Source organism: Fundulus heteroclitus, chromosome 19, assembly GCF_011125445.2.
Source record: "Fundulus heteroclitus isolate FHET01 chromosome 19, MU-UCD_Fhet_4.1, whole genome shotgun sequence".
Classification (NCBI taxonomy): domain Eukaryota; kingdom Metazoa; phylum Chordata; class Actinopteri; order Cyprinodontiformes; family Fundulidae; genus Fundulus; species Fundulus heteroclitus.
Genome location: NC_046379.1, coordinates 16,992,167 through 17,015,245, shown reverse-complemented (window position 1 = coordinate 17,015,245; position 23,079 = coordinate 16,992,167). Strand labels below are relative to the sequence as shown.

Here is a 23,079-nt window from a genome sequence, read left to right as displayed (position 1 = left end):
GCCCAGGGGGGCACCCTGATCAGTTTCCCAAACCACCTCACCTGGCTCCTTTCGAAGCGAAGAAGCAGCTACTCAACTTTGAGCTTCCCCAGGATAACGGAGCTCCTCACCCTTATCTCCAAGTCTGAGCCCGACCGCCTTCTGAAAGAAGCTAATTTCGGCCACTTGATTCTTGGATCTTGTTCTTTCAGTCATGATCCATACCTCATGACCTTTCTATAGTAGAGGATTAAGGGTTATAGAGGCAGGTTTGAGCCAAACAGTAATTGGTATTCAATGTCTATGACCTTTAGTTGAGCCTGATGTTACTTTAAGAAGGTAATGGCACTTAACAGTCACAGTACCCAGATTGATCCCATGCTTTTTTTTGCACCAGTCCACCTATTGCTTTTTGTAAAACAGCTGTTTATATACATATTTACATTAGTCTTCATTGAAAGCTTAATGGAGTTGAAGTCAAATTCCTTGCTTGAGTCTCATACTTGGTGATTAAAGCTGATTCTGGTGATGCTGAATAGCTTGTCAAAACTACCTGATCAGTCCTGCTTTTCTGAGAATATCAGAAATCTGTGTTTTACTGAATTAAGTTTCTCCATGTCCAAATAGCTCATTTGCGGGATTCCTACCTATTTTAATGTAAAAACCCCAGTCTTTTCCAAACTCAAAATGTCTCATTTTAAAATATGAATAATGAAATAAATGTCCAGTTTATAGAAAAAGGGACATAAAAAGATGCATATACCAAGAACGACGTACAATTTCCCCCCCCCCCATTGTCGAACATTTCAATTTTCAAAATTGTCACCTTCTGTTTTAATGTATGAAGATATCTGAAAATATTAAAACAGTTGCAGGTTATTTTGCATCTGAGATTTTAGGGAAATGTGATTAAAATGTGGTACATTATGAAACTACAGTTAGTTGAAGGTTTGATTGGCAAAGACTTGCGAAACACTTGCAGTATTTCTCACTGCATAAAAAAAACAACTTGTGGTGACTGTGACCACAGTGTTATCAAATTAGTCACTAGTGCAGAATAGATTACCAAGCTTTCAGGGAAAGCTCTTTATCAGCACAGATCCTGAAAATTTTGTGGAAAATCACATCTTTATTTTTTATTGTATCAACCCTAAACAGCAAATGTTTTCTAACATATTTACAACCACTAGAGGGCAACATTTATTGCATTTGTGGTTAAAAACTTAAATCAAGCTGTACATTCAACACACATTATGTACAAGGTAGTGAAAGGGCACAGTTTGTGTCCAAACCTGAAAAGTCCCCAAAAGACATCAAAACTTTACTTAAGATCATTTTGATCAACACAGGGGACACATTTGTGGAGAGTAGGCCTGTCGGACCTTCAGCAGCATCAGAAAATAGGTTGCATACATTCACTTTTGCTTGAAAACGAGAGACTGTTGAAACATGTAATAAGAAGTACCACAAGGTGAAGAAAGGTTTGCAGCATGGAAACAGGGCAGAGTTTTCACTGCATGAAGAGAAAACGTGAAGTCTTTGGTACAAAGTTGTTGTTTTTTTTTTTCAGATGATTTTAAAAAGAATGGCATATTTTTCTGTATTTTATATGTTCTAAACTGCAAACACCCGCTCATAGTTTTCCTCTACAAGAGGGAGCAGGTGAACATATCAACATCAGATTTGCATTAAAAAATAAATGGAAAAAAAACAACAAAAAAGAGCCGGTTAATTGTTTGGTCCTCCTCAGATCACAGGATCTCTAAAGTCCACCGTTGGATTCGCTTGTTTTGAGTTAAGTTGTTCAGGATGATCTGGTTCTTGTCGAACTGATGACCGCCTGGTAGACAAAAAGTTTCTGTTAAAATACAACACTGAAAACAAACTGTACTAGGATTTAGGCCTTATTGCGTTTAAAGTTGCCAAAATGATTTTGCTGTTGGCTGTTATCGATTATTGGAAGCTGCATGGTACACATATCATCACTAACACAGCTACGACTATTGGGAGAACATGAATATGAGGGCACTGATGTTAGTCACCGCTGCACCACTTTTCTAGACCAGGAGATGGTGCTGTTGGATTAAAACACACCCTGACAAAGGCCTGGTGAACTTGTTTTGAGTAAAACCCTTGAAATGCTTCTGTTATTGTTTGTTTTTGTCACCAAACACAGCAGATCATTATTCATTGAAAAGTTTAAAAAAACTCTAGGATTCAGGCGGTCCTATATAAACTTTTTGATTAAATGCTAAGTAGAGATTGAAATGTCTGACCTTTCACTTCCAGGATGAGATTAGCATCGAGGTTGCAGCGAACCAGTCCGTCGCGTGTGATACTCCACCGCTGACTGTCTTTGCCTCGATCTGGAGAGATGCAAAGTCGGGTACCTGACATCAGCACGTTACCCGCCGTCTCCAGGAAGCATTCCTCCATCACCTGGAGACACAGAGGATGGGAACTGGAATAAGATGCAATGCAGCAGAACAAACAGAAGTGGACAACTATTGATGATAACAGGATGAGGTCCTCAGTTATAGTCCTCAGGCATGCGCTCATAAAATAAGAAATGTATAAACAGCTGCTTTTCAGAAATGGCGGTAGAACATGAAGGCTGGTCAGAAACCAGCAGAAGCCGTTCGCTGCTAAGGACTCCAACCGCAGCTGATAACGCCAGCGGAGCAACAGCGCTCCAGAAACAAACAGCAGGTGTAGCGCTCACAAACCAACGAAATTGGTTGAAAAACGGCACTTAAGATCTCAGATAAGCAGATCCCAAAAACACAGCCACCATGCAGCAGAAGTAACAAAGACGCACACTGCCACCTGCTCAACTATAAAGGCGCCTGCCCCACCCATCAATCAGTGGTGCGCTCCAATCAGCACCTGACGCTCACAGCGTGGGACTGTGGAACACCGTCTACCAGAATTGCTAAATGGTACAAAATAACTTGGTATATTTTTATTTTGTTTACAGTTTATCTTGGATTTTATTTCCTGTGCTATATAGATTTTCTGTGCACGCTGAATCCAGATGCACTGCGCAATTGTGCATGTGCGCAGCTTTGCGGGAACATTGACTGGTACCCTTTATTTCTTATATTTGCAGACTATATATTTGGGGATTTTATTATTTGTGCAAGGCACTGCAACAAAAAAAAGTATGTATAAATAGTCAAAAAATTTTATCTTTGTTCCTTCTTTTTTGTAAAGCTAGATTTCCTGGAAGCCTCCACTGATATGAGTTGGCCTGATCAATATGGTGCTGTGCGATGGTGACGAAGCTGCGTACCTTGCAGGATATTTGTCCCTCCCGATAGAGCCAGAGCTGCTCTTCTCCTCCAGTCTCCTCCACGGCCTGGACCCTCATCAGTTTGATGTCATCCAGCGTTCCAGTCAGAGACATCAAACATCCCGTCTCCTTGTGGCGTAGACGGAAGTACATCGATTTCTGTCGGAGGAAAACGTGACAGTTACCGTTACTGCATTTGTCTAAACACCAATTATGCTTAACGAAAAAGCATTTATCACTTAATATTTAGAATTATATTCATTTGACATTGACCATTTAGAAAAATCACCTCCAAACGTCTGATACAATGTCACAGCAGATGTACAATATTATCTAAAGCTTGGTTTGTAGTTGTAAGCAAAAGCCAGTTGGTGATTGGAGCACATCACTCATTTCATACCTGCATCAGCGGACGGAGGGATCCTATTCGCTGCCAGCTGCTGAACTTGCAAAAGTCGGCCACTTCACCTGGATAGACAAGCAGCTGTTGCCCTCTGTAGTTGTTGCCCTCATATAGCACCCACCTGCAGAGAACACCATCAGGTGTGTCAGGTTTTAAAAAGCCTCACATCATTGACATGTTAAAATGGTTTTATTTAGGTCTGTTTATAAAATCTTAAAATAACCCTATGTAGGGAAGTTAATGAGTTCTTATACTGAAAAATATATATCTTCTACAATGGGCATTATCATATGTAGCTGATTAAATTTCATATAGGATACAAAAACAAATCTGACATCCCTATGTGATGTAAATGTTTTCTTGTGTACAGAGCTCCTACTCTGTTAATTTTTAAATATAAGAGACAAAACTTCACCATAAATTTAAAGCAGATAATGTCTACAGTGGACAGGCTGTAACTATGGAACCAGGGGAGAAAAAATGAAACTGAAGAAAGGAAGTAAAGACAGAAGGAAAGGAATATAAGACAAAAATGGGGAAGAATTGACACAAAGAAAAAAAATGTAGGACTGAAGAAAGGAAGGGAGGAGAAAAGGACACAAGGTAGAGCATGAGGAAGAAAGGGAAGGAAAAGGACCAGGAGGGAAAGACAGTGAAATACAACAAAGGAAAAAAAGAAGGAACAAAAGTAAATATAGACTGAAAGATGAAAATGAAGGAAGCAACAGAGGAAAGGAAATGTAAATAAAGGACATGAGGAAGAAAAGACATGAAGGTAGACTGGAGGGCAGGCAGATCAGACAGAAGACACCTAGGACACAAGAATCTAAGAAAAACCAGAAGGAAGGACAAAAATAAAGGTAAAGGAAGGAAGGAAATGGATGGAGAGAGGATAGCAGGACCCAGAGAAGGAAGGAAGGAACCAAGCAAAAAAAGAACGGAAGCAATAAAGGAAGGAAGGAAAGAAGGATACACTTTTTTTTAACAATGCGTAAGGTAATAAAGTTTGGCAACAGTCCTGCAGTCTACTTTCTCTATACTTATCCAAGACTGAAAAATACTGAAAAGAAATCCCAAATGTTTCCAGACTGCATAGGAGCCCTTCGTGTTTAAACCGACACCCAACTTAATTCCAGGTTCTACGTACATTCCTCCCTCCACCACCAGGGAGCGTATGCGTGCAACCATGCCGGTCTGCTGCAGGTTTACGGCACTCCTTGTCAAAGGCATCCTGCGGCCTCTGCAATCCACTTTACTGAACAAGAGGACGGAGGGCAGGGACAACTCCTAAAGATGAAAGAGCCAACGTCACACGTGCTGCTTGTGAAACCTGAACCAGACATTCTGCTGTAACTCAGAGAGGATACTCACATGTCCAGTTGTCTGCACTGATCGAATGACAGAGTCTGACGACATGAGGCCCATCGCCTCCGCGTTGGGGTACTCTCCTTCCTCCAGGATGTACATGTTCCCATTGAACTTGGCTCCCTCATATACCACCCAGCTGACACACACACGAACATATGTTCATTTAGCTTTCACATTACTCTTTGGTTTTGCTACATTTCATGAAAATGTAATGGAAGGAATTGAAGTTGGGAATCAAGTCACACTTAAGTCAAAGAACTGGAGGTATTTGATCTCTATTTCAATCAGTGATCAGCATAGGTGGGTGGAGTAGCCAAAAATTTAATACAAGTATGAGTAGCGCTAGGGCTTAATTCACTGACTAACCCTTTATTCCACCAACTTTTTTCCAAAACCGCAAGTTTTTAAAAAAGGAAAAAAAGAACACATGCTCTTTAAACTCTTTGAAGGAGGCAGAGCTTGGTGACAGAATGTTCCTGTGTCTGTGTTAGTGATTGAGCTATTGAACTTTTTACTGACCCTTTTTTTATAACAGCAAAGGTCTATCAATATATATATATATATATATATATATATATATATATATATATATATATATATATATATATATATATATATATACATACAGAAATCTAGTTATTGAATTATCATCCGGCCCTAGGTAGCACTACTTCAAAGTAATACTACTCAGGTAGCTGTAAAAAGTATGGTGCAGTAAAACAGCTCATACATTCTTTTCAAAGGGTTACTCAACTAAAGCTAGTTACTCCTCATCTCTGTTGATCTTTGCACATGCAACACCTTCTGAAAATAACTCCCAGATAGTTTGCACAAAGTTGATCTGATGCAACACAGCCTTACTTAAGTAATAACAAACCCTAGCATCTATCGCTTGTTTTACACCTGGCATCCATGTTGGATTAAAAAGCCATTTTGAGCCTCCTGTGACTTTCTGATATTTACAGTCAAACATTGCAGAGATATCCAGTTATTTCTAATAACTTTAATTCTGAAATTAAAATAAACCAACCATTTGATTTAAAGGCCTGCTGTGGAAGATGTGCTGACATGGAAAGGACAACGTCGCTCACTGCAAACAATTGCAGAAACCCAAAGTACTGCAGCTCACCTGTGCAAATTCTCAGTTATCCAGGTCCTCAAAACAGCAAACAGGCTTAAATTGGAGGCAACCACACTAAAGTCTGGTTGCCTCCAATTTAATCCTGTTTGCTATTGCAACTTCTGCAAACAACATTACAAATGTCTGCTTTTAAGCAATGGGTTGTTTGTCTGTAGAAAATGAGCAAATAAGAGGTGATGATGAAGAGCCTGTGCTGCTTTTGGAGACAGGTTGCTGAATTTAAAATTCTTAAAAAAAAAAAAAATACGTGGATCTTTTGTTTTTGAAGAATCAGTTTCAGTTCTTAATCGAGGTTTTTAGCACAGTGACTTATCATTCTGAGAACAGATCGGCCTAAATGGTACAGGTTGGTAATATACATTCATTTAAGATGCTGTTCATCTCCTCTTTTAGACATTTACCTGCCTGCCAGGACTTTACAGGACCTGGCTGTGAAGTCCCCATCCAGAGCGTCGGCACTGTCCTCCAGGGCCAGCAGCCTTCCCTGAAAGTCTGGTTCGGAGTACAGCTGGACCTGAAACACACGTTCAAACAGCCTTAGCAACTCGAGAATCTTCACGATACCTTTTTAATTAAACGCTGAGAAGGAAGAGGCGATACCTTAAATTTTGTAGCTCCAATCAGCATGTCCTGTAGAACAAAACAGAGGTATCTATTAGAGGCTTTTGTTTGAAATAACCAAAGTTGCATCTGTTAAACCAAGAACCGAACAGATCCTTACATGGAAGATGGGCTGTATGGATGAAATCCTGAAGTTCTTTGCTCCCCAGTCCTCCGGGTTGGAGTACAGGCCTTTCTCCAGAACGTAGAGCTCACCGCAGAATCCAGGCTCTGCAAACGCCACCCAGCTGCAATTTACCAAAACAAGACACGCTCAGTTACACAATAACTGAACTCATTCATGAACAGATTTATCTTTTAAATGTTTTCAGAATGTGTGAAAATGGAGAACCTTTGAATTTAAGGCGATTGATAACATCTACATAATATGTAAGAGCTGCACAGAGAGATCATGAATGAATGAACAAGATTTTATGTATTTAAGCCTTTGATATGAGATTACCTGTTGACTTTGCAGACAGCAACAGCAATATAAATAGCACTGCAGTTTTGGAATGTGAGCTGCAGAAATCGGATTGGGTCTCTGAGGGAATCTCTGCCTTTACTACCTCGGTAACGTCATAAAAGGTGTCACTTTATGGCTCTTAGAGGCTGTAAAACTACAGGTAAGGCAGGTTTAAAGCAAACAGAAAAATGTCACATGAAGGCAGCTGAAGTTTAAACAAATTCAACCTCGTCAGTGTGACAATACAGAAACAGCTCCGAGCTCAAAACCTCTAAAACGTCAACAATATGTATTTTTCCATCTAGTTCATTTTAGCTATTTTATGTGCCCTGATACTAAAACAAATAATTATGATCTCTTCTTGGAAAAACAACAACATCAGGGTTGGCCCCAACATATTAAAGCGGACAGAGACGGAGGACGGACTGCAATATGCATAGGGTAAATGGGAATGTTGGATTTAAAATCAAATAAAACCCTAATGAACATCCTAGTTGTAAATAAACGGACAATTTTTAGTTGCTAGCATCTTATGAACGGATGAACTTATTCTAATTCACTGTACTCCGTGAGAAAAATTGTGACAGTTAAAATGTTGAAGGAGCACATTTAAAAGTCCCTATTTATACAGATTTCCACCGGGGAGATGTTACTTTAAGTTTGACACGACGAGTTGCCCTTGTTTTCAAAGCAAGCCATAAGCAGTTTATACTTTAGTTTTCATTACGTCCTGCAGAAAAACTGCAGATATTTGATTTAAAATGGTGAAACTATAAAACCAAATCTGGCATATTTTTGTTGAAATATTGCAACATTAATTGAGAACAATAAACTGCTTATCACTGCTCAAGATAGACTGTCTTACCAGTCTATTTTGAAATAAAGAATTGTCCATTCTCACAGTTTTGTATAGCATATATGTCCTTAAACTGTTCCATGGTCATGATAAACTAATTATACTGTGAAACATGCAAGCAATCAATTAAAAAAGGACATATTGCCCCAGAAGTGACATCATTTAGAGAAAAATCTGTGAAATTGTATCAAGCAGCTCGATGCTGTGCTGTTTCTCTAGGCGGAGGCAAACACCCACTCCTCTGAAATCTGAAAAAAAATAATAACCTAAAGCTAGGACCCAAACGTTTTGTTTTAAAACCGATTGTTATTGGTTTTGTTTAAAATAGATCTTGAAAATTTTGATTTCAGTCTTTCAGGTTCAGCTGAAATAACTGAAGTCTCCAGAACATCTTGTGTCAGCAGTAATAAATATCTGCCTTTAGGGAAGATGAAGAGTTTTTTAATCTTTTCTAAAGGTTACCATATTACTTAGAACAATCACCGTTTTTCATTATTCACTTTTTGAGTGACTAGGCGTGTATGTTTTGTGTGACCTGTCACATAAGCCTTGGTCATGGCGGTAAGATGAGAAGCACACGGCCAAACCCTTCAAAGTGTACAGGAGACAAGGTTCCCTCCCTGTCCTTTTGAGCTTAACTTTATTCTGCCGTGTTTAACAGAAGCTGGTTGACTTACACTCCTGCTGTGACGGTGGCTGACTGCGTTTTGGTGCTGTGGCCGACGTCCTCCATGCTGATGACAGGACCCACCAAGTCCACACGGACCGAGCGTTCGTTGAAGTTGGGCTCGCTGAACAGCTTCAGGTGGGGGGACTGGAAATCCTGGGAAAGAGCAGAACATAGCACTGAAAAGCAAGCACTTACACGTCGAATGTAAAAAAAAAATTCTCCAGTGTAAACATTAGGATTCTTACTGCGAGTACAGGCCGCAGTGACAGCAGCCCGTCCTCAGCTCCTCCCCACTCACTGCACTGAGGATACTCGCCCTCCTCCAGGATGTACTGCTGGCCTTCAAAGTCTTCTTCCTGATAACCGACCCAGCTTCAAACGGCCAAACAAACACATCATTTAGGCACTATTTCAACGCTATTCCTTAACTTTAAGTGTAAAATGCTCATTGAAATACAGCACTTACAGACCACCCAGTATCTTTATGGAGCCCACTGAACAAAGAGTTGTGTTCTTCCCGCCTTTTTCCGTTTGTTGCTCCAGCAAGTTGTCGACATCACCGTCCAGCTCCAAACACTCTCCATCAAAGTTTGGCTTCTCATAGACAAGAGCCTAGAGTAGAAAACGATAAGAAGGAGCTAAAGTCTGTATACAAGTTGTTGTTCTTTTTTTTTTTGGTTCATTCCTGTGTCATGGCAGGAGGTCGTCCCTTCCATGTACTGGGGTTAAAAGTGCAGTATATCTTGTTTTGCTGTCTTCCTGTCCATCCAGGAAGAGAGACGTCAGCATACCAGAGGCAAACACAGGGCAGGACTTGGTAATGATTCCTACCAGCAGGGATTTTTAAGTTTAAAGAGAAAATAATGAAACAGCTTTGTGGTAACTAATTGAAGCCGCTCAAATGAAGCAGATACAGATCCAACGGGGGACACCAGACTCAATTTTCTTAATCAGTCTGATAAATATTATATTATCATTCTCTAGGCAATAACCTGTGATGTTGGTGCGTCATTGTTTGCACCCTAACATCTTTAGTAACGATGTGTGAAATTTGGCCATATGCATTGGACCATTATCATGCTGAAAGGCCAAATGATAAACCATGGTTTCTGGTAAATAAATTTTTTTAATAAATGTCCTGGTGTTTCAAAAGGTCCATGATAACATGCACTTAAACAGGATTCCCGGTAGCTATGGAAGAGAAGCAGGCCCACAGCATCACAGATCCTCCACAGTACATAACTTTCTTGGGGGGGGGGGGGGGGGGGGGGGGTTGGGTGGCAGCGGGGATGTCCGAACGTGTCTGAGCACTTTTACAATTAAGTGATATGTCAACACACTGAGCAGATATTTCACGTTTCCACACCTAACTTCTCGCCTAAAATCGTTTTAAAAGTAAATTTTATGTCACAGAAAGCATAATATATGCAACTTTATTCACAGCTTTTCACTCCTATAATATCACAATTCTGAATTCAGGTTACTTGGTTAGTATTGAGGGTTTTTTTTGAGCAAATCTCTGTGTTTTCTCATTTTGTCTCTATCGTTAGGTTGTTGTGAAGTTGATTTATGCTTTAATAAACCTGTTTGCTAACCCCTCTGAATCTGAGCCAAGCAAACATGCAGCGACTAATGTTCAGTTATTCTTTTCATCAGCAACAATCCTTGCCTCTAAAAGTGAGTTTTGTGTGTTATTTACAAAAAAAACACTAAGATAGACTCAACGCTTCTGCGTGTGTGATGTAAAACAAGAAAAGATCTTCTAAACAGATGTGATGGAAAGCGGAACAAACCTTAACGACAGTCGGATTCTCCACCCTTATTGCTCCCTAAAATGAAGACACACCTTGTCAGGCCACACTTAATAAGTTATCATAGCATAACAAATATGTAGCCTGCTTTACCATTCGGAGAGGTCTGAGAGAGCCAATGAAAGGCTCAGGGAAACCCCAGCTCTGTGGGTGAGGATACTCTCCAGCCATCAGCACTTCGAGCATCCCGTTAAATCCTGGATCAGAGTACACCAACCACCTACACATAAAGACAGGGATTGTATCAGACAAATGTATGTCATTTTGATTTAATGCGCTCTGCAGAGGCAAATGACGGTTATAACAGGAACACTTTCACCCTCTAAACCATGAGCCAGCACCAACCATCAATAATTCACAGCCGTTCGACTACGACAGCCACATGTTGTAGCCTGTTGCTTGCATTCCTCCACAGACAGAACTCAGATGTTCACAGACACTTTTTATAATTCCCAGGAAATCTTTTCGCGTGAGATTGTTCAGCATACAGTGACATGCACACAAATTCATTTCATGGCGACTTGTTCACATTATGTCACCTTATCACTACGAAGATCAAAGTAGTTTTACTGGGATTTTATTTGACAAACCAACACAAAAATAGTGTTTAGTTGTGAAGTTGAGGGGAAAAAAGGTTTTTCATGTTTACAAGAAACAATCTGAAAAGTGTGGCATGCCTTTAAACCATCTACCTTTAAACTAATAAAGGAACAGAATGTTAACATCAGCCACTTGAGCCACCTTTCACTGCAATTACATCTGCAAATATTTTTAAAAAAGTCTGCAAAAATTTTGCACATTCAGTTCAATTCAATTAAAAAATACTTTTTTAATCCCAAAGGGAAATTAAATGCAGGTGTAACTCATGGGGGTTTCTTCAACGAGTTGTTGTAGATGCTGAAAGGATCTCCTGTAGCGGTCTGGAGAGAAGCCTTTGATTGAAGATTCTCTGTTGTTGGAGCGACTGGAATTTTTGCACATTATTCTGTTTTGTATAACAGCTGAGGCTTAGTCAGATTGAATGGAGGGCGTTTTTTTTACAGTTTTTCCAAAGATTCTCAGTCGATTCAGGTCCGCACTTTGACTGGGTCATTCTAATTCATGAATGTGCTTTGTTCTAATCCATCCCATTACTGCTCCAGTGTGTTTAGGGTTATTGTCCTGCTGGGAGGTGAACCTCCACCCAGGTCTCAAGCCTTTTGCAGTCTAATCCTTTTTTCAGTGTTTTCCTGTATGTGGCTCCATCCAGCTTCACTATCCCTGCAGAAATAAAACATTGCCATGGCATGATCCTGCTACCTACATGTGCCCTAGTGTGTTGTTTGATTGGCTGATGTTTAGTGTTAGTCGGGAACTTTGATGAGTCCTCACAGAACGGCTGTAGTTTAACTGAGATTATAATACACACAAGAGGACATATCTAATCAGGCGACTTTTGTGCTGAAGGGGGCTGAATAAATGTGCTTGCCACACTTTTCAGATTATTACTCTGTGTTTGTCTATGACATGAAATCAAGAACAAATATATTAACTTCTGGGTTTTTTACATGATAAAATGGGATAAACTTCTGCAAGCACCGTTTTTACACTGATGACAATTCCTCTTTTACAGCAGAAGTGAATCTTCTGCTGCAAAAGAGCATGTTTGGATGGGAAACCAATGAAAAAAGCAGCTTTACATGCACCACCGTGTGCCATCTATACTTACACTCCAGAGTGGATCTTAATAGAGCCGGTGGTCTGTGGGATCCCAAAGGAGCTGAGCTCTGGTGTGTCATCGCAGTAAGACGTCATCCTCCCTAACCCGTTCACCTCTGAGTACAGGTCAATCCTAGGGATGCTGTAATCCTACAGAAGCAAAGAAATAAAAACGTGAAAATCGTTTCATAATGTAGCTTGCAACAAGCTCATGCTGTCAAATGTAGATAGTCTCCCTGACAAATCAGGATTTAAAATGATATAAAAACACTGAATATATATCAGCTATTAAACAAAACTATAGGTAAGCACACATTTAATGCAATATTGTAGAGCCACAGAGATTTTGATTATAGTTTATTATTCAGATTGACTTTTCATTGCAAGCTCAACAACAACATACAGACAGAAACAGTTTAAATACAGAAGTAGTGTGTTAGACTGATCACATGAGCTCAAATTAAAGCTAAAATTAAGCATGACTCACTCTGACTGCCAGCCGAAGGGAACCTATAACCATTGGTGCGGTTGGAACAGGCTGACCCAATTTGTTTTGGGTCTCTGGAGTTCCTTCTTCTGCCCACATGTTGACTATCTCCTCCATGGGACCTTCCTCCAGCGCAAGGATACGGCCTTGGAAGCCAGGCTTTTCATAGAGAAGCCAGCTGAAAGCAGTGAGACAAAATGACTCTACGTAAATTATGGCAACAAAAACAGACTAGAGAAACACCTTGATTTAAATGGGACATGTGATTTTCAGTTCTTCCTTTTCATACTGAAATCACTCAGTTGTGGTCTATCTAAAGTGAAACTGCAATGCTTTGGTCTGAATTCCTCGTTAATTCACCCCACAATCCCCCTTTTTACTCCTGCTCTGAGGTGTGCCTGAGAGCTACTTGGTTTGGTGCGGTCTCTTTAAATCTAAAAGAGGCACGTCACACCCCACCTCCCTCCTGGTCATTAAATGTTGCAGTCCTCCAACTTCGGTCATTTTTCTAGTATGCTGGGGAACAGTGTAATGGACAACCAAACATTGTCACTTATCCACTTCAAGCTTTGGCATCCTTCAACTTGGATATAAAATCACTCTGAGAAATAGAAATGGCCGATTTGCAAAATTGGTAAGCTGAAAGTCCATTACCTTGTTTAGCACGTCTGCAGTAAATGCTGTGACATAATTGTTAAAAAATATAACATAAAACTGAATGGCTTGAAAAATATAACCTAAACAAAATATAACGATATCTATGCAGCACTTGAACAGACTACCTTCAGATTTTCTGCATTCCTAGAGACTTCAAGTACACAGCAAAATGTATTTAACGGTTAAAAAAGTGGATTTTTCATGATATGTCCCCTTTAAAGAACATAATGCACCAATTACTCTGGGAATAGGTCTAACAATGCAGGAGGATGACAAAATAAAAAACACTGTATGGGTAGATTTTAGTCACAACAGGGCAAAACAAAACAGGCAAGTATGAAATGGAAACGCTTCAATGATAAGATAATGTTTAAGTTAAGATAATGTTGAACATGCTGCATGTTAGATTTATTACTACTGCTGTTATAAAGTTTCTGTTCATATCTTATGTTAAAGTAATGTGCACGAAGTTAGATCTTGTATGAATATGGTCTGCAAATGACCAATTGTCATTCATCCTAACCGGCCACATGCAACCTGTGGACCACCTTGCTTGACATTTTTAGTGCTTGGTTGCATAACTTATTTCCTCATTTATTTATTTTTGTGTTACTTAGAAATTGTATACTTTTGTGATTTATTCCAGGATAGTTAAATTAATAAATTCTCAGGTAGTTTCATTCAGTTCGGCGTTGTTGTAAAATCCTCCCCAATGTTGCTTCAAACTCCTGATGGTGTTAAACAATAAAACATAAATCTGTAAATAAAGCATTGTCATTGTGCCTGTAAGAGCTCTGAGGAACATGGATAATCTTCAAGTGTTCACCCATCCTAGTCAGACCATTCTGCAAAGTGGGGTCTTGTCCAGGATGTATTTTCACTGTGGTAAATTCAGGAAGTAAGTTTTCTTCTAGCTGTCTACTTTATTTTGTGTATTGGAGAGTGATAATGAAATGCTCACTTGACAACTCAATAACTCAATTTGAAAAACAGTGGATTGTGAGCTTCCTCTTTCTGGACTTTTGTGAGTATCTTACTATGCACATAAAACACACATGGTTTTGTGTTTAAGTGCTAAAACAATGCGTGAAAAGTGCTTTAAAAGGATGTGATAACAGCACAAATTGCTGCACTGAAAGAGGGATTGGATGCAAACAGTCAATTGTTGCTGATCCTAAATCCTGATCCTAATTCAGTCTCATGTTCACAAAGATATATGAAAATTTGGATTTCATGGAAAACTGTGTTCTATTGACATATGTATGCTAAGTTGTCAATCAACCTGTTGTGAAATTTGTTTCAAAATTGATATGAAATGAGCCATTTGCCTCTTCTGAAGATGTCCCTCAACTTTAACCAGCAATGCTGCAGACAGACGCACAGTCCCTCTATTCTCTCGCAGCACCTTACGTGTGCATTTATAAAACGATTTTCTGCAGTATTAAAATTTATTTTCAATGTAAACTTGGTGTTGATACCAAGGTTAAACTGTTAGTACCACGACAATGCTATTCTAGGCTCAGATTGAATTCAGCAGATCAGTTGGTCATACCAAAGGAAAACAGACCTCAGGTATTCAGTCTTGCACATTGTGCCAACTTGGCTAGACATCCAGGTGTGAAAATAAAAGACTTCCTTGTTATCATTTATTTTTGCCTTGATTGAACTCTGGTGTGGTGAAATACTGTTGATCGTGTCATACCTGTCAAACAACCAGCGTTAACAAAACACGCCTAACTACAGATGATACTTTACACGCTTCCTTCCACTTTTTCTACTCCTAATAGATTAACAGACGGCAGCCTTCTTTTGAAAGATTGAACTTCGTACCATCCTCTGATGACTTTGACCGATATCACAGGAGACAGCTTCATCGTGGTGGAATCTTCTACATCACCGTAGACCTCATATGCCTCGCCACCAAACTGAGCATGTTGGTGTAGGACAATCTGCATCAACAAACACAACCGTCAGTGCAGTCAAGTGACACTGCTTCTCAAAACGTGAATGCTGACGTTCCACAATCGTACCTTTCCAGGCCTTCGGTGGTGTCCTCTAACTACAGGTTCCTGCAAGACAATTTAAGACACATTTCAATCATTATTTTACTACAGATCAACCCTCCAAGGAAAGGTCAGCTTTAGGTTGGTAAGTCTGGACCAGGTTCAGGTTACTTCATTTATCTCTGTAGGAAGAGTTGTTCTGCTGCAAGACACCACCTATAGCTTGACACCCAAGTAGAAAACAGTGATATCAAACAAAGTAGGACTATAGCCTACATCTGTTAGTATGATTTTTGGGAATCTTTGACTGTAACTTTTCCACTGAATTTAGCAGTTGCTTGAATCACTAATCTGTGGTTTTCACCTCTACATTTTTTTATCCACATCAGAACAAGTGTATGCAAAAGTAAAAGACTTATGATTGCTTTCAATTTTCTTTTTCTTTACAGCTGTCTCATTTTGTAATGCAGAAAAAACAGGCTTTTTGCGCTGTACCCTCTTCTTAAAAATGCGTTTTTGTTTGCATATTGCTGTTATTTGCTTGCTGATGCAAATATGTTGCCTCGAGTCAGGAAACTTTATGTGCAACGATATTGCAAAACGTTCCCTGTGCCAAGCGCCAAACGGAATCGTTGCTCATTTCTCTTGTTCTGTCTTGCAAATGATTCACAACTTGGCAACAGGAGCAGCAAATAAGAAAAAAAAGAAATAAAAACAAGATACGACCTGAGGCCTGGGTTACCACAGAAGTAAAGCAGAAACAAACCTGTGCTTTTTAGCAGGAAACTCACTGAGACTCTCAGAATCATTTCTAAGTTAAAAGAGTAAATTCCTATAGAAATTTGTAAATATCTGAGTGAAGTAAAAAAAAAAAAGCTCTTACCTTGGTTTTTGTTGTACGATGCCTGTTTTGAGACTTCTCATGGGTGGAGTTTGTGGTAGAAGGCAGAACTGTGGGGTTCTTCTGGCCCACGTCCACAACAGATATGTTGGTAATTGACATCTGGTCCATGACAGGAGGGGTCAGGTCAGCTGTCTGTGTAGAGTCCTGGGGGACGTCTGGCTCTGTTTTGTCTTTCTTGAGGTATTTCTCTAAATGATCAGGCAGCTTTATCTCCGAGAAAGCCGGCAGAGGAGGAGCGGAGGAGGGGCCATGTGCTGACTCACTAACTGCATCTGTTCCACCTTGTGTAATCAGGCTTTGAGCTGTACCTTTCTCACCCCCATTATCAGCAGGGGCAGCAGAGGGAGGCGAGGCAGCAGTTCCCTGTGGTCCGTCTGACGGAACCGCTTGCTGATGGTTAGATAAGTCTGTGCTGCTGTTTGAGTCAAAGGAAGCGTCCGTTCTTGCCTTCCTGGAGGTCCGAGAGAAGCTTAGCAAGTCTGTGAGGATCGACATCCTCTCGAGTCTTGACGTCACTTTCCCCGGCTCATTGTTTTGCCCCTCTGGTTTTCCTGTTTCTGCTGGAGTCTCCTCTTTGACCCCATCTTGTCCTTCCACCTTTTGAGTTGTCAGTTGATCCGCCGAGGTGCCATCCTCTTGAGAATTAGAAGTTCGACCATCCCTGTTGGCGGCTTTTTGTTTAATTACCATCGCTGGGGAAAGGTCCATACGGCGGCCATTTTTTCTCAAGCCGAACTGGAATTCCTGGGGATCAAATGTGCGCTCGAAGTGGTCCTCCTTGATGGCTGGCAGGACAAAAGGTGGAGATGGAAGTTTTTTACGGATATGTCTCTTTCGAGGTAGTGCAAATGGGATTCCCCCTTCCCTGACACTGCTGATAAAATCATCAACTTCATCTGGCTCAAGTAATTCATCTTCGCTTGCTGACTCGTCTAAATTCCTTCTACGTCCCTTTTTCTTTTTGTGACGGTCTTCCACGTCCAACCAAGCAGATGGATTCTGTTTCGGTGGAAGCGATACCTTTCCTGAAGAGAAAGTGTTGTCGAAATGTAGGTTTTGGGTTGTTTCTTTTTTTGAAGTCTCTCGTGCCCCCTGATTCAAACCGTAACCCGTAGTGGACATTACTGGAACTGACTCAGGCTTTTGAGTTCTCTCCTCAAACACCTCAACATAGTTCAGAGCATCATAACCACGGGCTACTTGAAACGAACCAACAGAGTGTGCTTCCTTTTGGTCTTCCCAAATGCTTGTGTTTGGTAGATTTTGTACCAAAGCACTGGTGTTTACATTCTGTTCCTGTTTAGCATCAGACAAACTGGCTTTATTTTCCGCTGCATTAGCTGTCTTCTCCTGAACTTCTTTTGCTCCAGTATCATCGACAGCTTTGGAATCGAAGTTTGCTGTAATCTTAACTTTGTCATCTTTGACCATTGAGATACTCTGGTCCTTTTGAGCTCCTGCTTTGTGAATTTCAAGATTCTTCGCCAAACAATCTGCTGATGGCTTCATTGGTTGAGTTTTTTCTTTAGAAGGCTCATCAATCTGACAGCCGTCACTTGTGGCACCCAGCATCTGAATTTCAGCCTTTGAGTCTCCTGTTTTTACTGACTCCAGTTTCTCTTTTGGGTCTGTATTTGTGTCTCCAGGTTGTGCTGACTTGTCTTGAGTTGGTGTTGTGAATGCATTTTGTTTTGCAGCAGCTGAGGACTTCTGGGCCTCTTCTGCAGCTGCTAATTCTACATCCTTTACCTTAGCTTCATAGTCAACTTTAGGATCTTCTGTGCTGATATGACCTTGAATCTCGTGCTCCAGCCCAGTTGCCTTCCTGCCATCTTCAGTCATTATAGTCCCTAGTCCTTGTTTGGATTTTTCTTTTTGACTTAGAGTCTTTGCTGATGTATCGGTTTCTAGTTTTTTAATGTTGGTGTTTTGGTCTCGAAGGATTACCGACCCTGAGTCATTATTAATTTCAGGTTTACCACAGGTGTTCTCAGATGCTGATACATTCTGGTCTTCTGATGCTTCTTTAGCTCCTTCAGAACTTGGTCTCTCAAGTCTGGAAATCTGGCTTTCCGTTGTCTGGTTAAGAGTTTGAATTATTTCTGCACTTTCTTTCAGTTTAAGATCAGCTTTTGAACTTTTCGATTCTTGAACTGGCTTTGGTAAATTGTCATCTTTTTCACTAATACTTTGCGACTTCTGGACCTCTTTGTTGCAAACTTCACTGACATGTTTCAGAGCTGCTGTTTCACTCAACAAAGTTTCTGAAGATAAATGCTGAACTTCTGTTTTTTCTTTTCCATCATTGCATGAGGGTAGATCATCGGGATCTTGGGTTGCATCAATGGCATGCCTTTTTATTTGTTTCTCTTGAACTTCCTTTATTGCCATCTCTGGCTCAGACCATGTTGACTTTTCTTGGTCTGGTTTTGTTAAACTTGTATCTGGGTCACTGTTATCAGTGGACTTTGTGTCTTTCTTAATTTCGAGTTTGCCTGTGCTATTTACATTCACTGACTCCTTAACCAAACTGCCATTTGATTGGTCATTACTTGTAGTCTTGTCTTTAGCTCCTTTGGCACCTTCAGCCCTGGCGGTTGTAATATTGACCTCATGGATTTGAGTTTCTCTCATCTCTTTTGAAGCATCTTCTACCACCGTCTCTGGTCTTAATTTGAGGTCTGTGTTGGAGTCTTTGGAGTCCTCAGGTGATTTTCTCATTTCTCTTTCTTGTTTTATATCAGTGTTGGACTCCTGAAAATCTTCTGCGGTTTCATTCGCCAAACCTCCAACTTCGGCGGTACTGCATACAGAGTGAGCAACTTGGGTGTCATTTTTATCCTGTTGCTGCTCTTTAATGTCTGCATCTGGTTGTTTTTTGGATTCTTGACTTATAAGTTCTGATCCTACTACATCTTCGATTTGTTTTGTTTTGACTGCATCTTGGTCTCTATCAATTATGGAGTTGAGCTCTTGGAGATTTTCAGTGCCACTACTTGTGTCAGCAGTTACTGATTCACTTGTCGAACTTTCTGACAAAGTGTCCTTTGTTTTAGAGTCATCTCTAGTTATTTCAGCACTGTGACTTACGGAGTCTGGTATTGGTATTTCTTTAATCTGGCTTGTTGTTGTGGCCTCAGTGGCTTCTGTTCTTGGCGCCTGGCTTATGCCAGATTTTGGAACTTCAGTTTCTATTGATTTTCCATCTTGTTCACCAACACTAGTTGTTATCTTGACCTGTTGACTGCCGATTTTGCTTGTATGAGTCAGATGTTCTGTCTCATTTATTAGACTTTGCAAGGATGAAACAGATATGTCGGTTTTTAGATGTTCAGATTCTGTTGATTTTACACCATTGCCAACAACAGTTATGGGCTTCTCGACCTCTTTGCTGCTAATTTCACTGGTATCATCGGAAGCTGATGTCTCGTTTACAATAATTTGCAGCGGAAGGTTAGCATTTCCAGGCTTTAGATGTGATTCTGATGATTTTTCATCATGGTCACCAACAGTTATGGGCTTCTCGACCTCTTTGCTGCTAATTTCACTGGTATCATCGGAAGCTGATGTCTCGTTTACAATAATTTGCAGCGGAAGGTTAGCATTTCCAGGCTTTAGATGTGATTCTGATGATTTTTCATCATGGTCACCAACAGTTATAGGCTTCTCAACCTCTTTGCTGCTAATTTCACTGGTATGATCTGGAACTGCTGGCTCGTTTACAATAACTTGCGGTGAGAGGTTATCATTTTCAGGCTTAAGATGTTCAGATTCTGATGATTTTCCATCTTTGGCATCAACAGTTTCTGTTGTTTGGACCTGTTGGTGGCTATCTTTTTTAATAGCTCCTGGGGTTTCTGTCTCATTTGACAAACTTTGCAATGATAAATCGTTCATTTCAGACTTTGACTCTCCAGCCATTATGATCATCTGAGCCTCTTGGTGGTTAATTGATTTTACATCCTGGTCAAGAGCAGTTACAGTCATCTGAACCTTTTGCTTGCTATCCTCACTGTTGTCAGTTCTGATGTCTTTCCCACAGCCCTCTGAGATCTGCTTGGCTTCAGATTTTACTTCTTCTTTTATGTGAGTGCACACTACAGGTGGTTTTACAGCAGTAGAACATTTTTGAGTCTCACTTGCCTTTTCATCTTCAGTTCTTGCAATCTTTAGCTCATTATCTGATATATGATTTTCATACCTGTCTCGGTTCATCATATTTCCATCTTCTGTTCCAGTTTTGGATTCTGCTGATGTCTGAGCATTTCCTTCAGTTGTTTTATCATTCATAGTTTGCTCTTTGTTGGGTTTGATCTTCTCTTTTTCTTTGGTTCCCTCTTCAGATTCAGTCTTTACAATTTTTCTGTCACCAGTCGATACTTCAGGACTTGGTTCTTCCTTTACAACATTGCCATCTTTGCATTGTAGACTTCTTTCATCTTTAATATCTTCTTTTTTGGTTATCAGTGCCTTGGTTTCCAGTTTAATTGTCCCCAATGATTCCTTCTTTTGCTCCTTTGATCTCTTTGCATTCCTAGAGTCACTCTTGGAAGCTTCTTGTATAACGATCTTCTGTTTTGTGTCAATCACACTCGCTGTATTTTCGAGTATTATCCTCTCTGATTCCTCACTCTTGCTCCTCCTCCCTTTCAGGACATTTGTAAAAGCTGTCTGTCGTTTCTTTTTGGCTTCAGGCTGCAAGCTTTTCTCTTCTGATGAGAGATGGGCTGTTTTCCGTGAATCTGTAACTCCTCCTCCTGCAAAGTCCTTAGATCTTTCTTTGAGCTTCTCTTTACCACTGTTTTTTGACTCAGAGCTTTCTACCACATCGTGATTAAGCATTTCATCTGGCTTTGAGTCTTTCTCCCTGCTTCCAGATTCTCCTAAAAGAGCCTCTTTGTTTGACTGATTTTCAACATTCTTGGGCAATTCACAAACAGTCACGGTCCCTGTTTCTACAGCCAAAGCCTCAGCTGGTTTGCAGCCAACCTCCTCAAAACCTTTTGCTGCTTCCATGGTTATTGTGTGGGACACTCCATTATTTACAGCTTCGGTTTGATTCTCCAAGAAGTCCCCTGAGTTGACGCCATCCGATCCTACAGTGAGAATGTGTAAGTGTACATCATCTGGTTTGGTACACTTGTCATCAGAGACCAGTTCAGCAGGAAGAATCTTTCTAGTTTGCAATGAAGACATAACTCCCTCCTGATCAGCATGTGTTATGTCATAATGACTGCCTTCATCCAGCTCGGGTTTGGCTGATTTAAGGGTTATATCCGTAGGAGTTGGTTTAATGTCTGAAACCATAACTGGAAGGCTTTTCGCTTTGGTGAATTTTGATTTTGTCTTGCCTGATGGATCTTCGAAAACGTCTTTGGCTTTAGCTGTGGTAAAGGTTTTAAAAGATGGCAGCGTTTTCTGTCTATGTTTGTCATCTTTCTGATTTATAGGCTTTGGTTGTTTGGCCTCCAGCTTTTGGTCATCAGTTTCTGCATCATTAACATCAGCAACCAGTGACTGAGCTGAGATTTCTTGGTCCACGTCAGTTACTGTATGGGTAATGATCTGAGAATGGCCTGTAATTCTTGAATCGCTGACTTCCCCAGATTGGATTTCTAAAATTTGCCCATCTGTAACGTCTTCTTCCAGAGTAGTTGCAGCAGGTTTAGTTTGCTTTTCTGTGATTTTAATGTGTTTCTCTGCAGACTTACAGTCACTGTCCTTCACAATATCAGCAGGGACTGTCTCTTTAAGATTCACAGCGGACTCTTTAAATGTGTTGAGGGTTGAATCCTCAGATGCTGGCGATTCTGGTTGGATTTTGGGCTTTGCTTTGTTGGAGCCTCTCTGAGTTCTAGTTGGAAGCTTGCTTCCTGATGTTGACGTCTCAGTTAAGTCCTTCACAGGGAATTTGCTGTGCTGTTTGGTGCTTTCATGAGGCTTGGCGAGCCTTGAGAACACATTTTTCTCTTGTTTGATGGGAGGAGGAGAAAGACTGACTGGGTCTCCCTCTTCATGACTCACGCTTCTTTTAGAGAGGTGTTTGGGTGGCTTTGATAATGGCACGCTTCCTGTTCCTGGAAAACACAAAAACAACAAAATTTATTTTAGGAAATCTGAGATGATAGACTAAGAAAGTATTAAATTACACTGCTATGTTTCGAGTTTGCATTGCTTTCATGGTGGGGAAGTGAGAAGGGGTTTTCATTATTTACGCAGTCAGACATTTTTAAATACCAAATAAAAAAATAAAAAAAATCTTCCATAATAATACATTTCTATTATAATGTCCTTTACATGTTTCAGTGGCAATCAATTTCAAAGCCTTACACATGCAATAAAGAAACAGCTAAAACCCAAAACAAAAATCAAGAAAAATAATTATTCCTGGAAAATAAATTGCCATCCACACATAAGAATATTAATAAATAATTAATCACCTTGCAATTTCAATTTGACAAAGTAAAATAATTAAATAAACATGAAATCAAATGAACTATAGAAGAATAAGCCTGTTTTAATTTATTCTTTTTTTAATTAGTTAATTATTTAATTATTTAAAACATTTTTTCACTCAAGGCCGAAACTTACCCTGATTAATAAGACAAAATCAAAGCAGTGATTACTAGCTTAAAAATTAAACTGACCAAACAATATAAATATTTCAACAGCTTTAAGAGCTATCTTCACCAATAAATTTAAATGGGAAATAAATTTGATCATTCAAATAAAGTGGGTAGTGCT

The 23,079-nt window shown here is 40.0% G+C and overlaps 1 protein-coding gene across 1 annotated transcript in view; it reads right to left on the bottom strand.

Moving 5' to 3' along the window:
• Positions 1 to 1,088: 1,088 nt before the first annotated feature.
• crybg1a (crystallin beta-gamma domain containing 1a) overlaps positions 1,089 to 23,079 on the bottom strand; it is a 61,832-nt gene continuing 39,841 nt past the window's right edge. Inside the window, exons 5-23 of the mRNA XM_036150952.1 lie at positions 16,315 to 22,412; positions 15,459 to 15,497; positions 15,259 to 15,377; positions 12,772 to 12,949; positions 12,295 to 12,434; positions 10,680 to 10,806; positions 10,569 to 10,604; positions 9,242 to 9,387; positions 9,021 to 9,147; positions 8,783 to 8,928; positions 6,905 to 7,031; positions 6,784 to 6,813; positions 6,582 to 6,697; positions 5,046 to 5,178; positions 4,822 to 4,961; positions 3,672 to 3,795; positions 3,272 to 3,430; positions 2,256 to 2,418; positions 1,089 to 1,819 (exon numbers count right to left, since the gene is read on the bottom strand). Of these exons, the coding sequence (XP_036006845.1) occupies positions 1,731 to 1,819; positions 2,256 to 2,418; positions 3,272 to 3,430; positions 3,672 to 3,795; positions 4,822 to 4,961; positions 5,046 to 5,178; positions 6,582 to 6,697; positions 6,784 to 6,813; positions 6,905 to 7,031; positions 8,783 to 8,928; positions 9,021 to 9,147; positions 9,242 to 9,387; positions 10,569 to 10,604; positions 10,680 to 10,806; positions 12,295 to 12,434; positions 12,772 to 12,949; positions 15,259 to 15,377; positions 15,459 to 15,497; positions 16,315 to 22,412 (8,237 nt within the window). The 3' untranslated portion in view covers positions 1,089 to 1,730. The remainder of the gene's footprint in view (positions 1,820 to 2,255; positions 2,419 to 3,271; positions 3,431 to 3,671; positions 3,796 to 4,821; positions 4,962 to 5,045; positions 5,179 to 6,581; positions 6,698 to 6,783; positions 6,814 to 6,904; positions 7,032 to 8,782; positions 8,929 to 9,020; positions 9,148 to 9,241; positions 9,388 to 10,568; positions 10,605 to 10,679; positions 10,807 to 12,294; positions 12,435 to 12,771; positions 12,950 to 15,258; positions 15,378 to 15,458; positions 15,498 to 16,314; positions 22,413 to 23,079) is intronic.